This window comes from Nyctibius grandis, chromosome 7 (genome assembly GCF_013368605.1).
Source record: "Nyctibius grandis isolate bNycGra1 chromosome 7, bNycGra1.pri, whole genome shotgun sequence".
Classification (NCBI taxonomy): domain Eukaryota; kingdom Metazoa; phylum Chordata; class Aves; order Nyctibiiformes; family Nyctibiidae; genus Nyctibius; species Nyctibius grandis.
Window position 1 is genome coordinate 32,109,480 of NC_090664.1, and position 19,817 is coordinate 32,129,296.

The 19,817-nt window shown below is 41.6% G+C and overlaps 1 protein-coding gene across 1 annotated transcript in view; it reads left to right on the forward strand.

Moving 5' to 3' along the window:
- Positions 1-1,388: 1,388 nt before the first annotated feature.
- CALCR (calcitonin receptor) overlaps positions 1,389-19,817 on the forward strand; it is a 79,980-nt gene continuing 61,551 nt past the window's right edge. Inside the window, exons 1-3 of the mRNA XM_068405399.1 lie at positions 1,389-1,436; positions 11,281-11,434; positions 18,111-18,221. Coding sequence (XP_068261500.1) covers positions 1,389-1,436; positions 11,281-11,434; positions 18,111-18,221 — 313 coding nt within the window. The remainder of the gene's footprint in view (positions 1,437-11,280; positions 11,435-18,110; positions 18,222-19,817) is intronic.

The window sequence follows — 19,817 nt, forward strand, 5'->3', positions numbered from 1 at the left end:
ATAGATAGACCACATCCACAGCTTTACCATCATCTGTCCACCGGGTTATGTCCTCATAAAAGGCTATCAAGTTGGTTAAGCATGACTTCCCCTTGGTGAAGCCATGTTGAGTGCCCCTAATGATCCCCCTATTCTTGATGTGCCTAGAGACAGTACCAAGGACAAGTTACCCAGGTGATTGTGTGGCTCGCTACATGTAAAGTAGGCTAAGCATCCAAGTCTGTGTGCCTTTTTCCCATTAAACTCCTGGGTTTCAGATATGTCAGGATTGTTTGCCCAGGTAAAAAACACCTCATTCTTAGTTTTTAAGCTGTCTGAAAAATAAAGGTGTGAGAGTGCTCACTGTCTTACTGTGGCCAAAGGTGCTCTATAGGCATGTTGCTCAGCCTCTGGCCCCTGCACCACTAGTGGTCCATGAGACATCAGAGGGCACTGTGCCTTGACAAAAGCCATGTTTCTCACTCTAATGCAGAAGTTCCATTTTTATAAAACTAAAAATGATGTGCTAAGGCAAAGAGCTTTGCTTGCTTCAACTCCCACAACTGCGAAGAAATGTGATGATATAAGGAGAACCCTGGATATTTTTCCCAGAAAGGCCAGATGGGTATTGATTTAGGAGAAAAAAAAAAAACAAAACAAAAAGCTGCCGATCCAGTTTCCTCCAAGCCTGTGGAGTTGTGGCCACACTCTGCTTCTCCACACCACTTCTCCAGTTGCGTGGCTGAAGCAGTCATTCTCGACAGCCTGAGGGTTACACTGCTGTGTGTCTATCCACCGCCTGGCCAAGCTAGCTGCATTAGGGAGTGCGAAATCCCACAGCGTTGTTCACAGTTTCGCTCTCTTTTCCTGCCACACTTGTTTGTTCATCTAGCTAGAAGTTACCCAATCTCTGGCTTTCTGTAGCCCCATAAATATGCCTTTTGAGTGCCATTACGCCTATCTGCAAACCAGATCTTTTGGGGTTTTTTAGATAATTTTTTAAATATCCGTATTCTTCAGAGGTCTGCAGCTGTATGTGTAGGTTAGAAGCAGCTGAATCAGGACAACCAAGGTAGCCTCAGCTGTCAAAGACGTGGAGCTTAACCCAGATCTACTGCTGGCAATGTAGTATCATGGAGCTATACCCCACATCATCTGAATTTACCACCAGAGATCGGTGGCAGAGACGAGATTAAAAGCATACCCATCACCAGTGAAATTAAACATGAGCACACACAAGGCTGGGGGCACACTCGCACACATGCAGAGTGCACTTTAAGTCTAAAAAGATGCTCATACACAAAGACAAGGCATATATCTTAACAAGTAAAGCCTAATACTGTTTTTGGTTTTGTTGTTTAATTCCCAGAAGGATCAGCTACAACGTGTCTTTCCAGGAAGACTCCACAATGAAAAAAATAACCCACACTTGCTTCTTACTGATCATCCTTCTAATTGTAAGTATGAGAGAACTGAACTGCTTGTGACACCTGCCAAATTTAACCTTGTGCTGATGTTCAGAAAAATAAGGAGTACTGAGTTATATTTGTTATACTGCATGGGTGAAGGAATGAGTTCCTTTACTGCTAAATTTCAAAATAAGGTTAATAAAGTTTCTAAATAAGATAGCTCATAAAATTTGAACTTGAAACAATAGTTTCTTGGTGAAACAGACCTGCAAGTCTGAAGAAGGTAATGCATGTGATTTTTCATTTCTGTGTTTTACAGGCTACAACATATCAGAGATATTAAAACTTACAGATTTGAAAACATCCTTAACATTGTTGTGTGAGACTTAGACTGACTTAAGTAATTGTGGATTATCACTGTTTATAGTTACCGTGCTCTTAGGAAAGCAAATGAAATGGAAAATGACAGTATAAAGTTTAGTTATTCAGTTCAAATGCCATTTTCAACTGATTAATGTCAATATTACTGTTATTTCAATGCATGCAACATGGCTGAGTAACTATTGTTCTAACTATGTAGCAAATTCATTTCTACTTGACTAAAAACCTCTCATGTAAGTTGAATGCTTTCTCTGATCTCTACTTGTGAAACCTCAAATTATTAGCAATTGTCATAAAATCAAAGACATTACAGGTACTCAGAAATGAGAATACTACCCAGAGCCTCAGTTACAGGATGGTCAGATTATGTCTGAATGATGCTATTCGGAACAAGCACCTCTCTACCTTGGTGTGGTATGAGTGACTCACATGCCGGACACCACCTCATTCCCCAACCGATTATCTCTGTGTTCGCAGAGAAAGCTTTGATTCTTACTCTTCTTAATTGTGTTTTGTTGGTTAACTCCTCACGCCCCTCTGCTCCTCAACTTCTCTTCCAACACCTGAATGTGGAACGTTTCTGTGCATCTCCCCATCAGCTCCTGTCTTTTGTGGCTGTAAGTTGTAGGAAGGGGGCTCAAAGACACATTGGGGAACAGTAGAAACTGCTCTCCCTGGTTTGTCTGTTGGGTTGGATTCCTTTCTCTTCTTCCAGCCTAGGATAACTTGCCCACAGTGCTGTTCACCTATTAAATTTATATGAATAAAAAGGAGGGAAGGAAAGTAGAGAACTGTAAGAGAATGATGAATAGAAGGAGACGAAAAGAAAGCAGTGAAATTATATCATGAAGAACCCAGGAGAACACCAAAGAGCACTTCATTTTGGTAAAATACTGAACTCATAGTTCAGGATTAGGACCCTCAACCAAAGAAGGGCCAGAGAGCACGAGTAAGAACAGAGGAGAGCTAATACATTTCTGCTGACTTGGTCTCTGATTAATCCAGAGTTAGTTAATGGTTTGAGGAATCATCCCTGTGTTGGCAAAAGTCTTCTGCCTTGAGGTGTATCAGATTATTCTGGTATTTGCAGCCTTTAGTGGCTGTAACACAGAGCCCTGCAAGGGATGTACGTAGCAATGCACTGGCTGGGACATCACCCATGGTCAGAGATCTCTCTAACCAAACAGCTTGACAGACACCAGCTTCCTTCTGGGCTTGAATCCCAGCTGATCTGCATAGCCTGACAGGGACCTTGGCAAAGAACAGCAAGTCTTCCTATAAAAGCCAATGCTGACTGAAGGAACAGTTCCAGATTATTTTTCTTCTCCAGTCAAATGACAGGACTGTAAATATTCTGATAACTACAATTGACAACAGCATTTCTGAGTGTCTGAGGTGCTCTGATGTACAGCCTGGATTTGTAGGTCAGCCCTTGAAGGACTGGGCTGATCCTTGCCCTGTTATCCGCAAATCTTTTAAATCTCTAACCCATGGTAGCATGTGTGCAGCGTTAGTTCTGTGCTCATTCCTGCAGTACTTCAGGGCTGGGATTTCTCTGAGAAACTCTGCAGTGAGATCTGCATCCCCTTCCTTTTAGATATCTATGCATCAGAGGGCTTTTCAACTTCTGTCTTTGATGGATGACTTAAGCACAAATTTCCTTGCATTTCACTGTTCCAGTGTCTATATTCCTTCCTTCCCCACTGCAGTGGCCATACTGTGATCTACTTAGACACCTCCTAGATTAATTTATCTTCCAGTTAGGGAAGCAGACCATGAACAAGCTCTGTTTCCTTGATGTCACTTGCCAGAACACTGCTGTTAGATCAAATATGAAAAATATTTGGCGTCATCTTTCCAAAAAATTGCCCACCTGTAGCTGGTTGAAAACATTCATTTTTTACATTTTATTTGTGGTCTGTAACACAGAAAGGGTGTCTTTCTTTCTCTTCCAGAAAGACACTTCCCATTCTGTTCTTTTAATCATGCCTTGGTTCCCAGAGCTATGAGTCCCTTGGACTTACATGTCAGCCACTGTCTGAGGTTGAGGAAGATATAGTAATCAAAGTGATTTGTGACACACGGGTGATCTCCCATTCCTGTTCTCTACCCACCCCACAAACCATCCTCCAGATCTTTCTTCTTTGATGGCTTTAATGGTTTACTGTCATCCTCTCGTCTGTGTTCTGTGCTCCCAGCTGGTGACTGCAGGCTGTTGTAAAGCAACACAACCTCTTGAGGTCCTTGCTTTCTCCTCTGGGCTGCAGGCTCTCTGCTTATGCCATTTGTCCCACTACGTGCCAGATTCATCCCATATCTCTCCTTGAATGTTTTGTCCTAGACCCTAGCTACACGGTGTCCATAGACACCGCCCCCCTCTTCCCCACAGTCTCCAGCCTTTAGACCTGTCACCAAGTGGTTTTGGTACCTTCTGATAGAAACCATCTCTCTTACATATGTCATTTTATGCATAGCATAAATAGCACTTTACTCTTCTGTGTACAGGTCCATAATAACTCATCTTTGCCAAACAAAACCTAAAGAACCAGTTGCTCCAAAATCTAATTTAGAAATAAAACAAACTCCTTATTGTCTTCCTCTTTGATGGCTTCCCTTGCTCTTGGATGCAGAATAATGACAATGCTTGCGGCATCACCAGAGGGTCCTCTACAATTCAAAGCTAATTCCATTAGAAATTTTAACTGTTGATTATTTCTTAGTTCACTTTATTCCTGATATTGTCTAGTTTTGGTAATTATTGAAAGTCACAAAATGTGACTGAGATTTGTTTCCTCAAGTACATGAGCCCCTGCGCGCTGGAGCAATTAGTTTGTCTTCTCAGTGTACGTTTGTCTCTGCAAGAAAGATGGAGCATCAGCACAGTGTGTCCAGGGGCATCAAACTGCAGAGAATGAGGAGGAGGAAACAAGCTTGGGCTTCTTTCCTGGGTGACTGATCAATTTTGCAGGACATTGAGAAAAGAGAGTTACATTTTCTACCTGATTTTGTCAAGTAAGGATTGTCATCTAGTGCCCACAGATTGTGGTTTGATCTTATCCTGTAAATGAGGATTGATGGAGTAGTTTTTCTCACATATTCCAATTTTCTTGTCCTGAGCCAACCACAAAGTGCTCAGTAAGGACAAAATGGATGGTGCAGCTGAAGACCACACTATTGTTCAATTAGGACCATTAGACCAAGATTGTATTTTAAAATAAATTAATTTTCAGTAGAAAACAAATTGTACAAGTTCATTAAGTCCAAATCTGTCGAATTGTTGCCAAGCCTCAGTCACTAAACTATGCACAGTCTTGTACATTCCGTCAGCTCCTGAAAAGCTTGTGAATAATTCCCATTCACAAGACACGGAAAATTAATTATGTGAAAGCCTAAATGTAATTTTCAGTAACTGCACAAACTGGCATGTTTTGGAACACAGTTGCAATAGGTTCAAGTCTCCAGAAGCCAATCAGTAAAACTTTTGGCACCATGATGAAGTCGCCAGTTGTGTTGTACCCATTTGATCCTCACAGCTGGGAAGACAGTATGCACTGGTTGAGGTGGTGCATCCATGTGCTCCCCTGGGTTCCTGCCACCTGCCCAGCTCAGTGGCTGTTACCACGAGTCTCTAAAATCCATGTCTGTGCAGGCATCATAAGCACGAGCCTTTTCCTGCTTAGACAGCGGCTCTTCCAGCATCTGGTCCAGAGCAGGTCCCACCCTTTGGTGGGCCAGAAGAGCTGCTGAAGATCTGTGACAGCCTCCCTTGGCATGCTTCGTCAGAGCCTTGCTTTCTGTCTGGCACTGCTGGGAGCCCAGGGGTTTCCCCAGCCTTGGATGATGAGATCCCTCTGGGTCTCATCACCTGAGACCATGCCTTTGAAAGCTGTAGGTTGCTTCAAGCTGTAAGGAAGTGGACTTGCAAGTTCTGGAGCTCTTTTCGTGCAAGGAAAACTCAGGAAAACAAGCTGCTGATGGTTTAAGGTGGTGAGAATTAGTGTAAGAATTTGAGACTCAGGCTGCTCATGGTTTTCCAAGAGGGAGATGAATGCCATATTCTATTCGCCCCAGTTTCAGGGGTCATCAGGACTTTTTGCCTCCATCTTTGCTTTTTTAAAAAATAAGAATGTTGCTATGCAACGGATCGCCCTAAAGAGGCCCCTCGCAAAATGATAATCCGAGCTGCAAGCAAAAATCCATTAAGTATTCTGCAGCCTTTCTTTAAGCCTGCAGTTTGCATCAGGCTACTCTAAGAGTAAAGCTTCCTCGCAAATGCTGCAGCAATGGAAAAGAACTGTAAGATTCGTGAGTTGCTTTTCATTACAAGTGCCTTGTCTTCATCTGCTGTGGTTGATAATTTCGTGCTTGTTTAAACAGCTGCCAAAATCTGCAATATAAGTCATATGGGATCTCACTGTGAGACAATTTCCATTGTGCTTCAACAGCAATTGATTATGGGAAAATTTTTAACATTTGGTGGTTAAGCAAAACATGTTGTGTCGAGGTGTTTCCCCAAAGAAATTATCTGCTGCTTCCTAGCACATTTGTGATGGATAAGAAATGGTCTTTATGTTTACCGAGTTCCATTCAGTAATGACCTTCCTAAGGCATCACAGTCATTTTCTTCTCTGTCCTAACACTAGCAGCTGTGAAAAGTGGTTCAAATGTAATCAAGGTGTGAGAGGGTCTCCGCAACCAGTCTAAGTCGTGCTGAGCTCTTGCTCAAAGATGCGATATATTGAAGTTTAGTGGCCCACAAAGTGGTGACTACACATAGCAGTTTTAAAAGAAATGTACCAAATGAATGTTTGGGCTATCAAAATCAGTAACAAATAGTTGGAACATACAGAATTTGAAATATATTTTGACTGAGCTCAACAATACATGTTGCAAAATCACTGTATTTAGTGGAAGGAGGAAAAAAACAAAAGGAAAGAAAGTTACAAATGCCTTCTTTTCCTAAATGTCGTGTATAGTCAACAGTTAGTATACTTCAAGCTCCTTGATGGTGGAAGAAGAATATTTGGGGATGCTTGTTCATCATGTCCAAAATTTTGCAGAAAAAATAAAAGGAATTTTATGCTTGCTTTATCTAGATTCTCTCTTGCAGAAATGGGCACGGTCTTACACAGGTTAATAGCAGGTGTCTGTCTTACAGAAACTGGGGCACTGTTTGTTCATTGCGTTGTAGTTTAATAATGAAGCCAAATTGCTTTCTCTAGATTGGTTTATTAATTCTAGGTATAAAGTGAACTTCAGCTTTCCCAGCAGCCTGTTTTTCCTCTTTGTAATGATAATTTGTTTTCTTATAACAGTCATTTGTCATGTGGTGGCTTGGTGGTCGTATGTATGACGTCATTTACTTGGACTTTTAGGAGTGACATCATATGTACGGCTGCTAAACTGCTGCATGGGACATCACTTAAACAGTTTGCTTCTGAAGAAATCATACCAATCATTTTCAGGCTGTGAACACATCCTGATTATTAAGTTGTGAATTATTTATTTCTCTTTAATAAAGAATATTTATAAATGAATGAGGCATTCCTTTATTGTATCAAAATAATTTGTATTTCCATCTGAAGTAACTGATGGATGGATGGGAAGGGGTTTTAACATGCAGTAATGGACTCTGAATATTCAAAATTTTTTAATACCGTAGGTAGTAACCTGGTGAAAAGTAATCTTGGCTTTTTTATGGTGAAAATGTGTTTTGAAACTTAATTCCTAAAATACCTAGATATAATTATGAAAACGTAGTCGCAGAGGTGATTCCTAATCATTAATTACCTGAGAGCATACACACACACACACACACAGAGACACACACAGACTCGTGGGACATTCCCAGCCTCTCCCATGCTACACACTAAGCTTTTCCCCTGTGTAGCCATGCCCAGGCGTCTGCTACCTCTGGTAACAGAATAATGACCCAGAGATTTCTTTCTGCCCTGTTTGCCCTTTTTAGACCCCCTACGGTAAGGAGCGCAAGAAGAATGAAACAATAATATCCACTGTCACAAACTGTACCAAGATTTGTGTCTGACCGAGCCCCCGGAATATAAGGCTGGATCATCAGCCCACTGAACTGACTTTGGGGGCGTCAGGCTTTAGGCTCCGAGTCCCAGAGTGGTGGTGGACATGTGATTCTCCTATGCACAGTAGAAAACAGCAGCATCACAAACAGGGATGTGACTGCTCAACCTCCAGCAAGCCGCCAAATTTATTTTTCATTAGTCTGCTGAAATGGTCATCTGATTTTAAGGTAGAAGAAAATATTGTTCAAACTTTCATGGCCAGCTTTTCAAATCTAGGCAAACAGAAATGAGTAATAGCAATCAAAGGGAAGAGTACATTTAAAGGGCGTATCACAGATGAACAATACCAGTAGCACACCTACGTATAACCCCTTAATTTGATTTCACACACAAGCTATTCGATTACATCAAAAGTGCCTGGAAAGATTTGTGTGCAAAAATCTGTGTTTGGTAATAAAGAAAAAAAATCAGATAGTTTAAGAGACAGCTATAATCTAATTTTATTATTCCAGTCTTTATCCAAACTTGCTTTAGATTTACTGTAGGCCATTAAGTGATTTCCACTGATGAAGTAATTTCCATTGAGCTTTAGTGACACAGTCTCATCATATTTTTAATCTCTCTGAGTGAATCTCTGGCCCACATGTGGGCAACAGAAATTTTGCTGGCAATTTCAGCTGGGCCATGACTGCCTTGCTCAGAGGCGGTAGAATGGACAGTCCTCCTGGTTACATGGTTGAGCACTTTAAATAATTTTGTGCACAATCCAAGACATTTATCCTATCTACCACCACAGGTACTCTCTCCCTCCAAGTATTAAAATATTCTCATTAACCTGTACCCAACAAAAACTGTCTTCTTCAGGAATTGGATTAGTCCCTTACACATAGGGAGTTACGAGACTGACCTTTTAGAGTAAAGTGTCTTCAGTCTCTGAATTGTATCTTACCCCTCAAAATCATCATCCCTAGTTACAAACTGTTATATCTTCACCAGTTAAAAGACGTAAATAGAGCATTCCTTTTCTGATGGTATATCTTACTTTTGATTTCAGCTTGTATGTTTTTGTACTGAGCAATCTTCCGGGAATGGCCTGTCCTTTTAAAAACGTTGTGTAAAAGAGGATACCAAAAAAGTTAGAATAGAGGAAAGATGTTCTGAAGCACTGAAGTTTCTACAGTTTCTGTCTGTGTAGCTGGTATTTGCCAGTTGTTTCATGTCTGTGTTGTGCTTTATTCTGTACAGATAAAGCAAATGAAATGGCAACAGTATTCATGGCCAGCAACACCAGTCTTTCTGGTCCCTGTCAGTGTGAAATGATTTTGATCTTGTTTGGTCAAACACATGTGAAGAACAGATCATCTCCTTCCGAGAAGAAAACAAAAATTAAATAAAAACATTGTTTCAGGACAAGGAAAACAGGTGATGTTTTCCAAGTATAATCACATGGTTACACTTTCAAAAGACGAGTGTGTTCCTAAACTGGCCCAGAGTAACAGAGGAATTGTCAAGAACAGAGGCAATGCCACAGAAGTCCCCCTGGCTTTCTTTGATGATACCATTATTCCTCTCATGAATGCATACAGCTTGGAACTGAGGTGTTATTCAAAATAAGAAAGAAAAAAATAAGCATGGAGTATCTATGAATCACTGAAGCCTGTGGCAATACATGGACATGAAGGGCTAAGACAGATCTGAGGGCGTCTCAAGAACCTTATCTGCACTTTCCTAGACTTGCTGGATTTAGGACATTGCTTGTTTGGTTTTTACATGACCCTCATGGACTCCAGCTACTCCCTTTAATCTTTTCATAAGTGAGGGATCTGTGATATGTTTGGCTTTGCTTCTGTATTTTATGTTCTGGCTTTCTAGATGCTTAATTTTTCACTTGGATGGCCAGATTAAATGTTCCAAATGGCTTTACTGGCCAAGTATATCTGTGTGTATGTGTCTATACATACACATAAAATTTATATAAAATTGTATCTGCCAGAAAATATATTCCTTCTTATTCGTCCCATTTTATTTCCAGTACCTATTTAAGTGCAATGACTGAGATAAACTGCCTTCGCTGTCCTCCAGTCTTCAGACAGTATCTATATACGGTTCCAAATGAAAATGTTAGTATCGAAAGAGATTAGATTACATTAGGAAAAAATAATTGGGTGTGTGAGTGTAAAGGTTAAACTGACATGGTTTGGCACAGAAGTATCAGGATAAAGTAATGCCTTTTTATTTTCAACTAAGTCAGACATGCTGTGGTTTTGCTGTGTATTTTATCAAGGTGTTTTAGCTGTGCAAATGGAAAAGAAAGTAATGTATTAGTGAGATGCAGTTGCTTGTGATGTGCAATAAAAAAAAAGGGAAGCAACAATTTCAGAAGTAAGCTGATATTTGAACTTTCAAACCTGTCATGTTTTCACTTTGAACAACTAAAAATGGTTGCTTAAAGATCTGCGTACTAGTATTTGGTGCTAAAAAAGTCAAGTCTGTGTGTATATGAGAGTCCTGAGTTTTGAAGCAGCCTGTAGATGACTCTGTAGGTGTTTGCGATGGCTTTAGTATGGTTTAGTATAAGGAAAAAGTAGAGAGTCATGAAGGAAAGTGCCAAAGCAGCATTGCTTTTGCTGGGGAAGCGGAGGAATTAATCCTTTCCTAGCACCTTCATGCAGAGAAGTGTCCTGATACAGGATTAAGGTAGAACAGAATTAACTAAAGCTCCATACTCTCGTTTCCACCCTGACTCACAGACCTGGGCTGTGCAACGGATGGATGGATGGATGGATGGATGGATGGATGGAAAAAAAGATAGCTGACCTCTCTACATGAGATTTTTTTGCCTTCCAGAGGTGATGATCCTTCTCTTTACCCTTCAGGCAGCTCACAGTGGGAGAAGTCAGAAGATGCCCCTTGATCAAAGAGAACTCTGTTATTCAGATTCTCAAATGTAGGGTCACTTTGCTTAGGTACTTAACTAGTAGCTAAGGCCAGGTAGTGAGGTTAAACTCTCTGCCCTGTATTTCTATGACCGTAACAGTTGAAGGAGCTCAAAGCAGGTGACATGAAACATGAAATAATAAGTTTCAAGGCTGTGACACTGAGGTATTTTGTCTGGGCAGTCTGGAGAGAAATCAGCACAAGTGAGTGGAAATACATGGGTGTAACTTTGGGCAGATACTAAGCTACATGATCACTAAGCTACATGAAAATATTTTGAAGACTTTATCGAGTATTTCATGGTCTTCTCTTTTGGCAAGAAAAGGGGCTTCATTAAAATCCTGAGTTTATAGTGAGGTAAACTAGTAAAAATTTAGCATTTACTTTGCAAGCAGTATAATGCCCATCATAATGCTAAACACATGTGCAAATAAAAGGCCTTTGAAGAATGTATAACAGAGATTTCTGATCCTCACTTTTTTATTTTATCCTCCTGGTTTATTCACTTGTACTAACAGTTTTTCCTTTCTGTACAGAGAATGGTTCCAAGTCTTTCTTCTACCGTAAATTATACTGATCCTACATTAGAGCCTGTAGTAACTGAAAATTCAGTCATACGACAGAAGATAATAGATTCGCAGTTCAAATGCTATGAGAGGATGAACAGAGCTCCTCCGTATAAGAAAAAAGGTAAAAAAGATTAAAAAAAAATCTGTGTATTGCCATGCTTGCTTATATCGCTCTGAACATTTTCTTCTGCATACTAACCCATAGTCTTCCTCGGGGTGCAGTTTTCTTCCTGTAAGCAGTAGTCAAATTCACACTATCTTAGTATCCTCTTAAGTGCTAAGAAAGAAAAAAAGCCTGGAATGAGCCCAGGGAAAGAACAGCTTTTCCTTCCTCCCCACGCAGGCGGAACCTCTATCATCTACGTTTCTGGCTCTGTGCTTTGCTGCTTGAATATCTCTTATTCTTGCTTAGGGAATGGCATTCTCCAGAACCTTTCTGCAAGCTCACACAGAGACCTGATTGTGAACAGTGATCTCTTAAATATAAATGTCATTCTGTTTACTTCACTCACTGTTTCATTTTTCTGTCATTCATGTATTGACTGATAGCTACCATGCTCTGTACCAAGACAGATGTCCCAAGTATTCCATATTCACCAGTGACACTAGCAAAAAGAGGTTTATAAAGCACCGAGGACACATCTTTATTGAATATGAGGCACATATTAAGATTAATAAAAAGGGAAATGACAAATAATAGTGGTGCTACAATGGCACAGGATAAATGAAGCATTTCTGGTGGGGACTGAGTGTTCTGGTCACTTTTTCTCACAGAAAATACAGAAGAAGTTGTGAGGAGGCTAGAGAAAAAATATTGGAAACATTGTGGAGATTTATGCAAGTGAAGAACAGAGATATTATCCTGGATCTTATCCTCACTAACAAGGAGGGTCTGGTTGAAGAGGTGAAGGTTGAGGGCAGCCTTGGTTGTAGTGACCATGAGATGGTAGAGTTCAGGATCTCATGTGGCAGGAACAGAATAGCTAGCAGAATCACAACCCTGGACTTCAGGAGGGCCAACTTTGGCCTTTTCAAGCAATTGCTAGGGGAAATCCCATGGGACAGGGTACTAGAAGGTAAGGGGGCCCAAGATAGTTGGTTAGCATTCAAGGACTGCTTCTTCCGTGCTCAAGATCAGAGCATCCCAACAGGTAGGAAGTCAAGGAAGGGTAGCAGGAGACCTGCATGGTTAAACAGGGAACTGCTGGGCAAACTCAAGTGGAAGAAGAGGGTGTACAGATCATGGAAGGAGGGGCTGGCCACTTGGGAGGAATATAAGTCTGTTGTCAGAGGATGTAGGGAGGCAACTAGGAAAGCTAAGGCCTCCTTGGAATTAAACCTTGCAAGAGAGGTCAAGGACAACAGAAAGGGCTTCTTCAAATACATTGCAGGTAAAGGCAACACTAGAGGCAATGTAGGCCCACTGATGAATGAGGTGGGGGCCCTGGAGACAGAGGATAAAAAGAAGGCGGAGTTACTGAATGCCTTCTTTGCCTCTGTCTATACTGCTGGAGGCTGTCCTGAGGAGCCCCGGCCCCCTGAGGCCCCAGAAGAAGTCAGGATAGAGGAGGAATCTGTCTTGGTTGATGAGGGCTGGGTCAGGGACCAATTAAGCAATCTGGACGTCCATAAATCCATGGGCCCTGATGGGATGCATCCGCGGGTGCTGAGGGAGCTGGCGGAAGTCATTGCTAGGCCACTCTCCATCATCTTTGCTAAGTCGTGGGCAACGGGAGAGGTGCCTGAGGACTGGAGGAAAGCGAATGTCACTCCAGTCTTCAAAAAGGGCAAGAAGGAGGACCCGGGTAACTATAGACCGGTCAGCCTCACCTCCATCCCCAGAAAGGTGATGGAACAACTTGTTCTTGATGCTGTCTCTAGGCACATCAAGGATAGGGGGATCATTAGGGGCAGTCAACATGGCTTCACCAAGAGGAAGTCATGCTTAACCAACTTGATAGCCTTTTACGAGGACATAACCCGGTGGATAGATGATGGTAAAGCTGTGGATGTGGTCTATCCCGATTTCAGTAAAGCGTTTGACACGGTCTCCCACAGCATCCTCGCAGCTAAACTGAGGAAGTGTGGTGTGGATGATCGGGTAGTGAGGTGGATTGTGAACTGGCTGAAGGAAAGAAGCCAGAGAGTGGTGGTCAATGGGACAGAGTCCAGTTGGAGGCCTGTGTCTAGCGGAGTCCCTCAAGGGTCGGTACTGGGAGCAGTACTATTCAATATATTCATTAATGACTTGGATGAGGGAATAGAGTGCACTGTCAGCAAGTTCGCTGATGACACCAAACTGGGAGGAGTGGCTGACACAATGGAAGGCTGCGCAGCCATTCAGAGAGACCTGGACAGGCTGGAGAGTTGGGCGGGGAGAAATTTAATGAAATATAACAAGGGCAAGTGTAGGGTCCTGCATCTGGGCAAGAACAACCCCATGTATGAGTACAAGTTCGGGGCAGAGCTGTTGGAGAGCAGCGTAGGGGAAAGGGACCTGGCGGTCCTAGTGGACAGCAGGATGACCATGAGCCAGCAATGTGCCCTTGTGGCCAAGAAGGCCAATGGCATCCTGGGGTGTATTAGAAGGGGTGTGGTTAGCAGGTCAAGAGAGGTTCTCCTCCCCCTCTACTCTGCCCTGGTGAGGCCGCATCTGGAATATTGTGTCCAGTTCTGGGCCCCTCAGTTCAAGAAGGACAGGGAAGGGCTAGAGAGAGTCCAGCGCAGAGCCACGAAGATGATTAAGGGAGTGGAACATCTCCCTTATGAGGAGAGGCTGAGGAAGCTGGGTCTCTTTAGCTTAGAGAAGAGGAGACTGAGGGGTGACCTCATTAATGTTTATAAATATGTAAAGGGGAAGTGTCATGAGGATGGAGCCAGGCTCTTCTCAGTGACATCCCTTGACAGGACAAGGGGCAATGGGTGCAAGCTGGAACACAGGAGGTTCCACATAAATATGAGGAAAAACTTCTTTACGGTGAGGGTGACCGAACACTGGAACAGGCTTCCCAGAGAGGTTGTGGAGTCTCCTTCTCTGGAGACATTCAAAACCAGCCTGGACGCGTTCCTGTGTGATATGGTCTAGGCAATCCTGCTCCGGCAGGGGGATTGGACTAGATGATCTTTCGAGGTCCCTTCCAATCCCTAACATTCTGTGATTCTGTGATATCGGGGACAGTTTAAAGGAAAATTTATTAAAAAAACATTATTAAAAAAAAACAACCCAATAGATGGGGTGGAAATAATGTGGGATTTTTTGTAATACAAGAATAAAGACATTTCTACAGCTCTTTACCACAAAGATTTTACTGGGCTCTGTAAGACTCAAAGAATAATTAGATGTTAAGATACTCAAGTCTTGGTGCAGAAATGTTTTGGAATTAATATAGAGATTCGCATTGCTTCAAGTAGGTTTTCATTCAGGCCAATAATGGAGAAAACCCACAGGTATTTAAACAGGCTTATGGGATAGAAAGCATCATGTTTCAGACAAACAAGCCTTTAGTTGCTGGGCTTGAGAGGGAAGTAACTTAGTGTCGGCTCAGATTACTCTTCTAATCTCCGGCTCTGTAAATACGTAATTTTTGCATCCATTGATAGTTCTGCTGGATTCACCTTTGTTTTGCATTTTGCTCGTGTAGAGCAACCCCTTTGCAAAGGGTTGAAGTGTTTTCCCAGCATGAGCTGGGAATTCATATGTCTCATGACATATGAATGAATTCCTGGTAGTGTTCTCAAGGGCGGCGTTGTCCCAGGACAACAGTGGCAGACCCGCAGCCATCGGACACAGCACAGCAGTTCCTGCATTCCTTCGACTGGCACCTAGATTTAAGTGATGCCATTGGGGACTGTTATGTTCATAGCAACATGCACTTTTAATTCATTTATAACCCAGAATGAAGGTAATGGGTGATGAAATGATGCCAACACTACTGAAGTTGCGTTTTCAACTGAATTACAGGATCCTGACCAGCGCTCCAACACTTACACTTCAGAAAGGGTTGGAAGTGGACAAGGGTCTCAGTCTCTTTGCTGCAAACTTGAAAGGGAGGATGGGATGAGATGGGAAATTCCCTTAATGCAAAGGACAACTGTAGGGGTGTCTCCTGTGAGGAAGAGCCCAACACATGAACTGAAGGGTTATACTGGGTGTGGATTTTCAGCACAAACAGTAGTGGAGTCCAACATTGAAGTTCCCAGGAAAGCCCAGTGTATGGTACAACTTTACAGACCCAGCCGAGCTGTATCTAATTTTCCCTGGCAGCTCTGCAGTCCCTGATGTAGCCCGTTTGTAGACTGGTGCAAAGGGAGTTTAAATCCTTCATAATACTGGGGCTCGAAGCTGATGGCAATGAATTGCAGAGAACTGCATAGTATCTCACACTCAAGAGCCAGAGAGATGGTATAATACAGGTGAGCTGTGGCAGCATTACAAGTGGCCATTTGTCAGCAGAACTGAAGTAACGGACTGTGTACATACACTTATCTTGCCCATTTCAATGTAGAATTGATTACATCCCAATGAAATAACAAAATGAGAAGCTGAGGCACATAGGAACATGTGACCATCCCTCCGGGACAGCGCAGCACTCCCGCACTCCCTATCCATCCAAAAACGTAATATTTTTAGCTGGTGATACAACAATACAGTGTTCAACTCTTCCTTTTCTGTTTTATTACTTACAGTGTTTTATTTCCTGCAGCACTTAAAAAACATACATATGTATCTGCGTGTGTGTATAGATACATATTTTTGGATGAGTATGCATATATATCCTGTTAATTACCTTGAAAGACGCATTCCACGATATATAGATCAACATCAGTAATTTTTTTTATCAGGCAAGGCAAAGGATTTAAAGCTGGGAATTCCTACCAACCCCATTCTGCAGTGTCTTTCAGATACAAGCTCAAGTTGCAAACATTTTCTACACTTCTTTTTCTTTGATATTACAAAATGATTCCTAAAAGTCTTTCAGATACATCTCAAAGCTAGAGAAGAATGTGAGAATGCCTGAAGGAAAGATAACAAACTGCTGATATAATGTTTGATTAAGTAAACAAGTAACATTAGCACATTTAACTTGACAATGGGAAAATAGATGTGCGTAAAATCTTAGCTAAAGAAGAAAAAGTGTTCATAAAAATATCTTTTTTCTAGACATCTAATATGGAAAAAATTAACTTTTTTCCAAAAAAAAAGTTTTATGCTTTTAATTTTTGATCCACAACTATTTTGACTTTAAAACAGTTATTGGGGCAAATTTGACCAATTCGGATGTCTTTTTTACAGCTTTCTTGCTTTAGTAAGAAAGCTTATTTGTGGATAATTTCAAAAACACCAAAAGCAATTAGCTGCCCATATTTTATTAACTTTCAATGGTTATTAGGTGTCTTCCATATGATTCTTTGAAAAACAACCTACATGGTCATAGCAGCAGTTCTGAAACTCTCTTGGGACCAGAGCAAAAAAGGCAAGATATGTCTTCTCATCATATTTCCCTTTAACTTGATGGTCATGATGATAAGTACCTTTTCCTCATTGCAAACTGTTTTTAAATGGAAAATAACTAAGAAGTATAGGGTTTTTTTTTTAATGTGTGACTTGAATAAATCCACAATGAGTCAGGAAATCATGTTACAGCAAGCAGTCTTATAGTGCAGCTTCTGTGGACCATAGTATATAACATTGATTCCTGTAGGCCCCCTTCAGATACTGGAAGGCTGCTAAATTGTTGTGGGATGGATTATTCTTGTGGATTACTGATTGATTAAAAGGTAAGGAACAAAGAATTACTTGGCTTTGATAATGGAAAGCATTGCCAGGAGAGAGTCCTGCAGTGTTTTCCATTGGAAGCTGTGTTCTTGAACACACTTGTAAATGATTTGGAGAAGATTGACAATAAATTTACCATCTCTGGAGGGGTTTAAGAAAAGCCTGGACATGGCACTTAGTGCCATGGTCTAGTTGACATGGTGGTGTCAGGGCAACGGTTGGACTCGATGATCACAGAGGTCTCTTCCAACCTGGTTGATTCTGTGATCTCTGTAACGGGACTCAAGAATGAGCTGTGGTCTGCCTCCCTAGTATGGCCACCATTTCTGGGGCTGGGAACTGTCCTTGTAGGGGACACAGCCTGGACAGTGCTACCTTCCCAGAAGGGGCGTGATGAGGACAGGATCACAGCATGCCTGCCCAGACAACACCTGCAGGCAGTGTTCACCTATTACAGATCAGTCTTGCACCTTGCTTCACTGGATCTGTAGGTATCTGACTGATCTCTAGTGTTGAGCAATGCAACAACCTTACAGGGACCTCTCTCTGCAACTGTTGCCTTTAGCTAGGATGTCCCTGCAAGCCCTTTCTACCTTTACATTTTCAAAATTTGATTTTCAGACCTGTTGAACAGCAGAAGGTGAAGTGAAAAGTGGGTATCTATGAGGTCTTTGGATAACTGAGCCCCCCTCTTGCCACTAGTGTACACATTTACAGCCAAGGATGGAAGAAGCATCACGAAGAGGAATTTGTAGGATCGGACCCTACATTAAAAGTTCAGTTCAACAGGCTTAAAAAATGTTACTTTCCAGTAAAATTAACGCCACTAACATCAGGTCAGCTAAACCAAGTACCTTGCAGCACATGAATGCCACTCAAAGTGTAGCAATAACAAGGGCATTTATTGCAAAAAGAAAACACAGTTGTCCGCAGACAGCAATATTGCTTGGGAGGCTAGAACAGAGAAGGTTCAGGAGTGACTGTGTGTGAATTAACTACTGCATTCCTCTTAAACATCCAGGTCTGTTCTGCAACCGAACCTGGGATGGCTGGTTGTGCTGGGACGACACACCTGCTGGAAGAATCACTGCTCAGAATTGTCCGGATTATTTTCCAGACTTTGATCCAACTGGTACCGTATTTCTTTTTGTCATCTTATCTTTCAAAGGAGGTCTTCAAAACATTCATGCCATTGAGTGGAAGCATGTTTCCAGTGGTGTTTTTGCAGCATTGTGAAATTCCAAGAGAGTTTGGCTGAAATTAAAATCTATCAAGCTTTTGGGTTGCCTAATTAATTTGTAAAATATTTTATATGTATTTATATTTATGTAGATATAACCCATGGATTTATAGAACCTAGTTTATGAAAATATTAACTAGTTATAATATCAAAACATTTTTAGTGCCTCATTCTAAGTTTTTATAATGAAGAAAAATGCTTATGTGCATGAAATGTATCATCAGCATGTTCTTTGTTCAGTTTTTATTGGAAAGTATCATTTTATGGAAGATGAGCAGAAATAATGTTCTTTCAGTCTCCAAGTTTCAGTTGTTCATTGAATTCTTCATACAAATACTAGCAGCCGTGCAGACTAAGAGACATAATTCAAGAACGTTTAAAAGGACAAATGAAAGGAAAAATCAAAACCAGAAACGTTGATAAATAGATAAGAGGAAATACATGTGTTTTAAACTCCACACAGTGTATTGTCTGAAGAAAGGCACAGTTGTGTGTTCCATGCTCAGGACATATTGCTTACAGGCAGTGCTAGATGCCACAGTATGCTAAATCCAGCACAGATAGAGTGTACCAATTGCAGTTAAAAACTATGAAACTAAACATTGGGGGAGGGAGGGTATATAAATCTAAAAATTTTAACAAGGTTAAAACAAAACATATGTGCCCAACTGGAAAGTAAGAAAACAGACTATTGCATAGTTGTGAATTAATTACCCAGTACCATTAGCTAAGACTGTTGGCTTTGTTAAGCTTGTTGCCTGTTTAGAAACAGAGGAGTTTCCAGGCTGGATCAGATCCAGTATGCATTTGCTGAATCCCAATTGCAGTAGCAGCCAGATTGATCAATATTTATGTTCTTTATAAATCACACTATCCACGATTAGAGAATTCACCCAGCAAGTGGGAAACTTCCAGTATGAGGGTATTCAAACTTGCATTCTAACTTGGATGGAGGAACGTCCTCTTTCCAGTGGAAGCAGGCATTGGACAGGAAGGATTGAAGGATTTGAGTGCCTGGAAAGTGAGCTTGCATGGCAGTGTGACCGTCCACCTCTTGTGGGAACACCCTGAGACCTACCTCACAAATCTTTACAGCAGTTTACATTCCTGAGACACACAATGGGCACTGAATCACAGTCTAGTCTTTTGTGACCTTTTTTTGCTTTCTGATATGCTTAGTCTTGACCTCTTTTCTGTACAGTGTCATAGTTTTCAAGGAGGAGCCTTGCAGCAGGGCCATGCTCGTGGCTAATCACTGGAGAACCTGGAGGGAAACAGGCTGAGGAGCTGAGACCCTCAAATGGAGGGGTGCCTTTAACCTACGTCTCCGTCTCTGGGAATTTTTTAGTATTCCTGTTCTCTGTACTCCTCTAGTGATTAATTTCCTGCTGTTCTCTCTGCTGTCCTGTTTAGGAACAATACCTGTGGTCTTCTGGACTCAGTGTTTTCCCCTGGCACCTCTCTCTTCTTGTCAGCACCTCTGTCAGC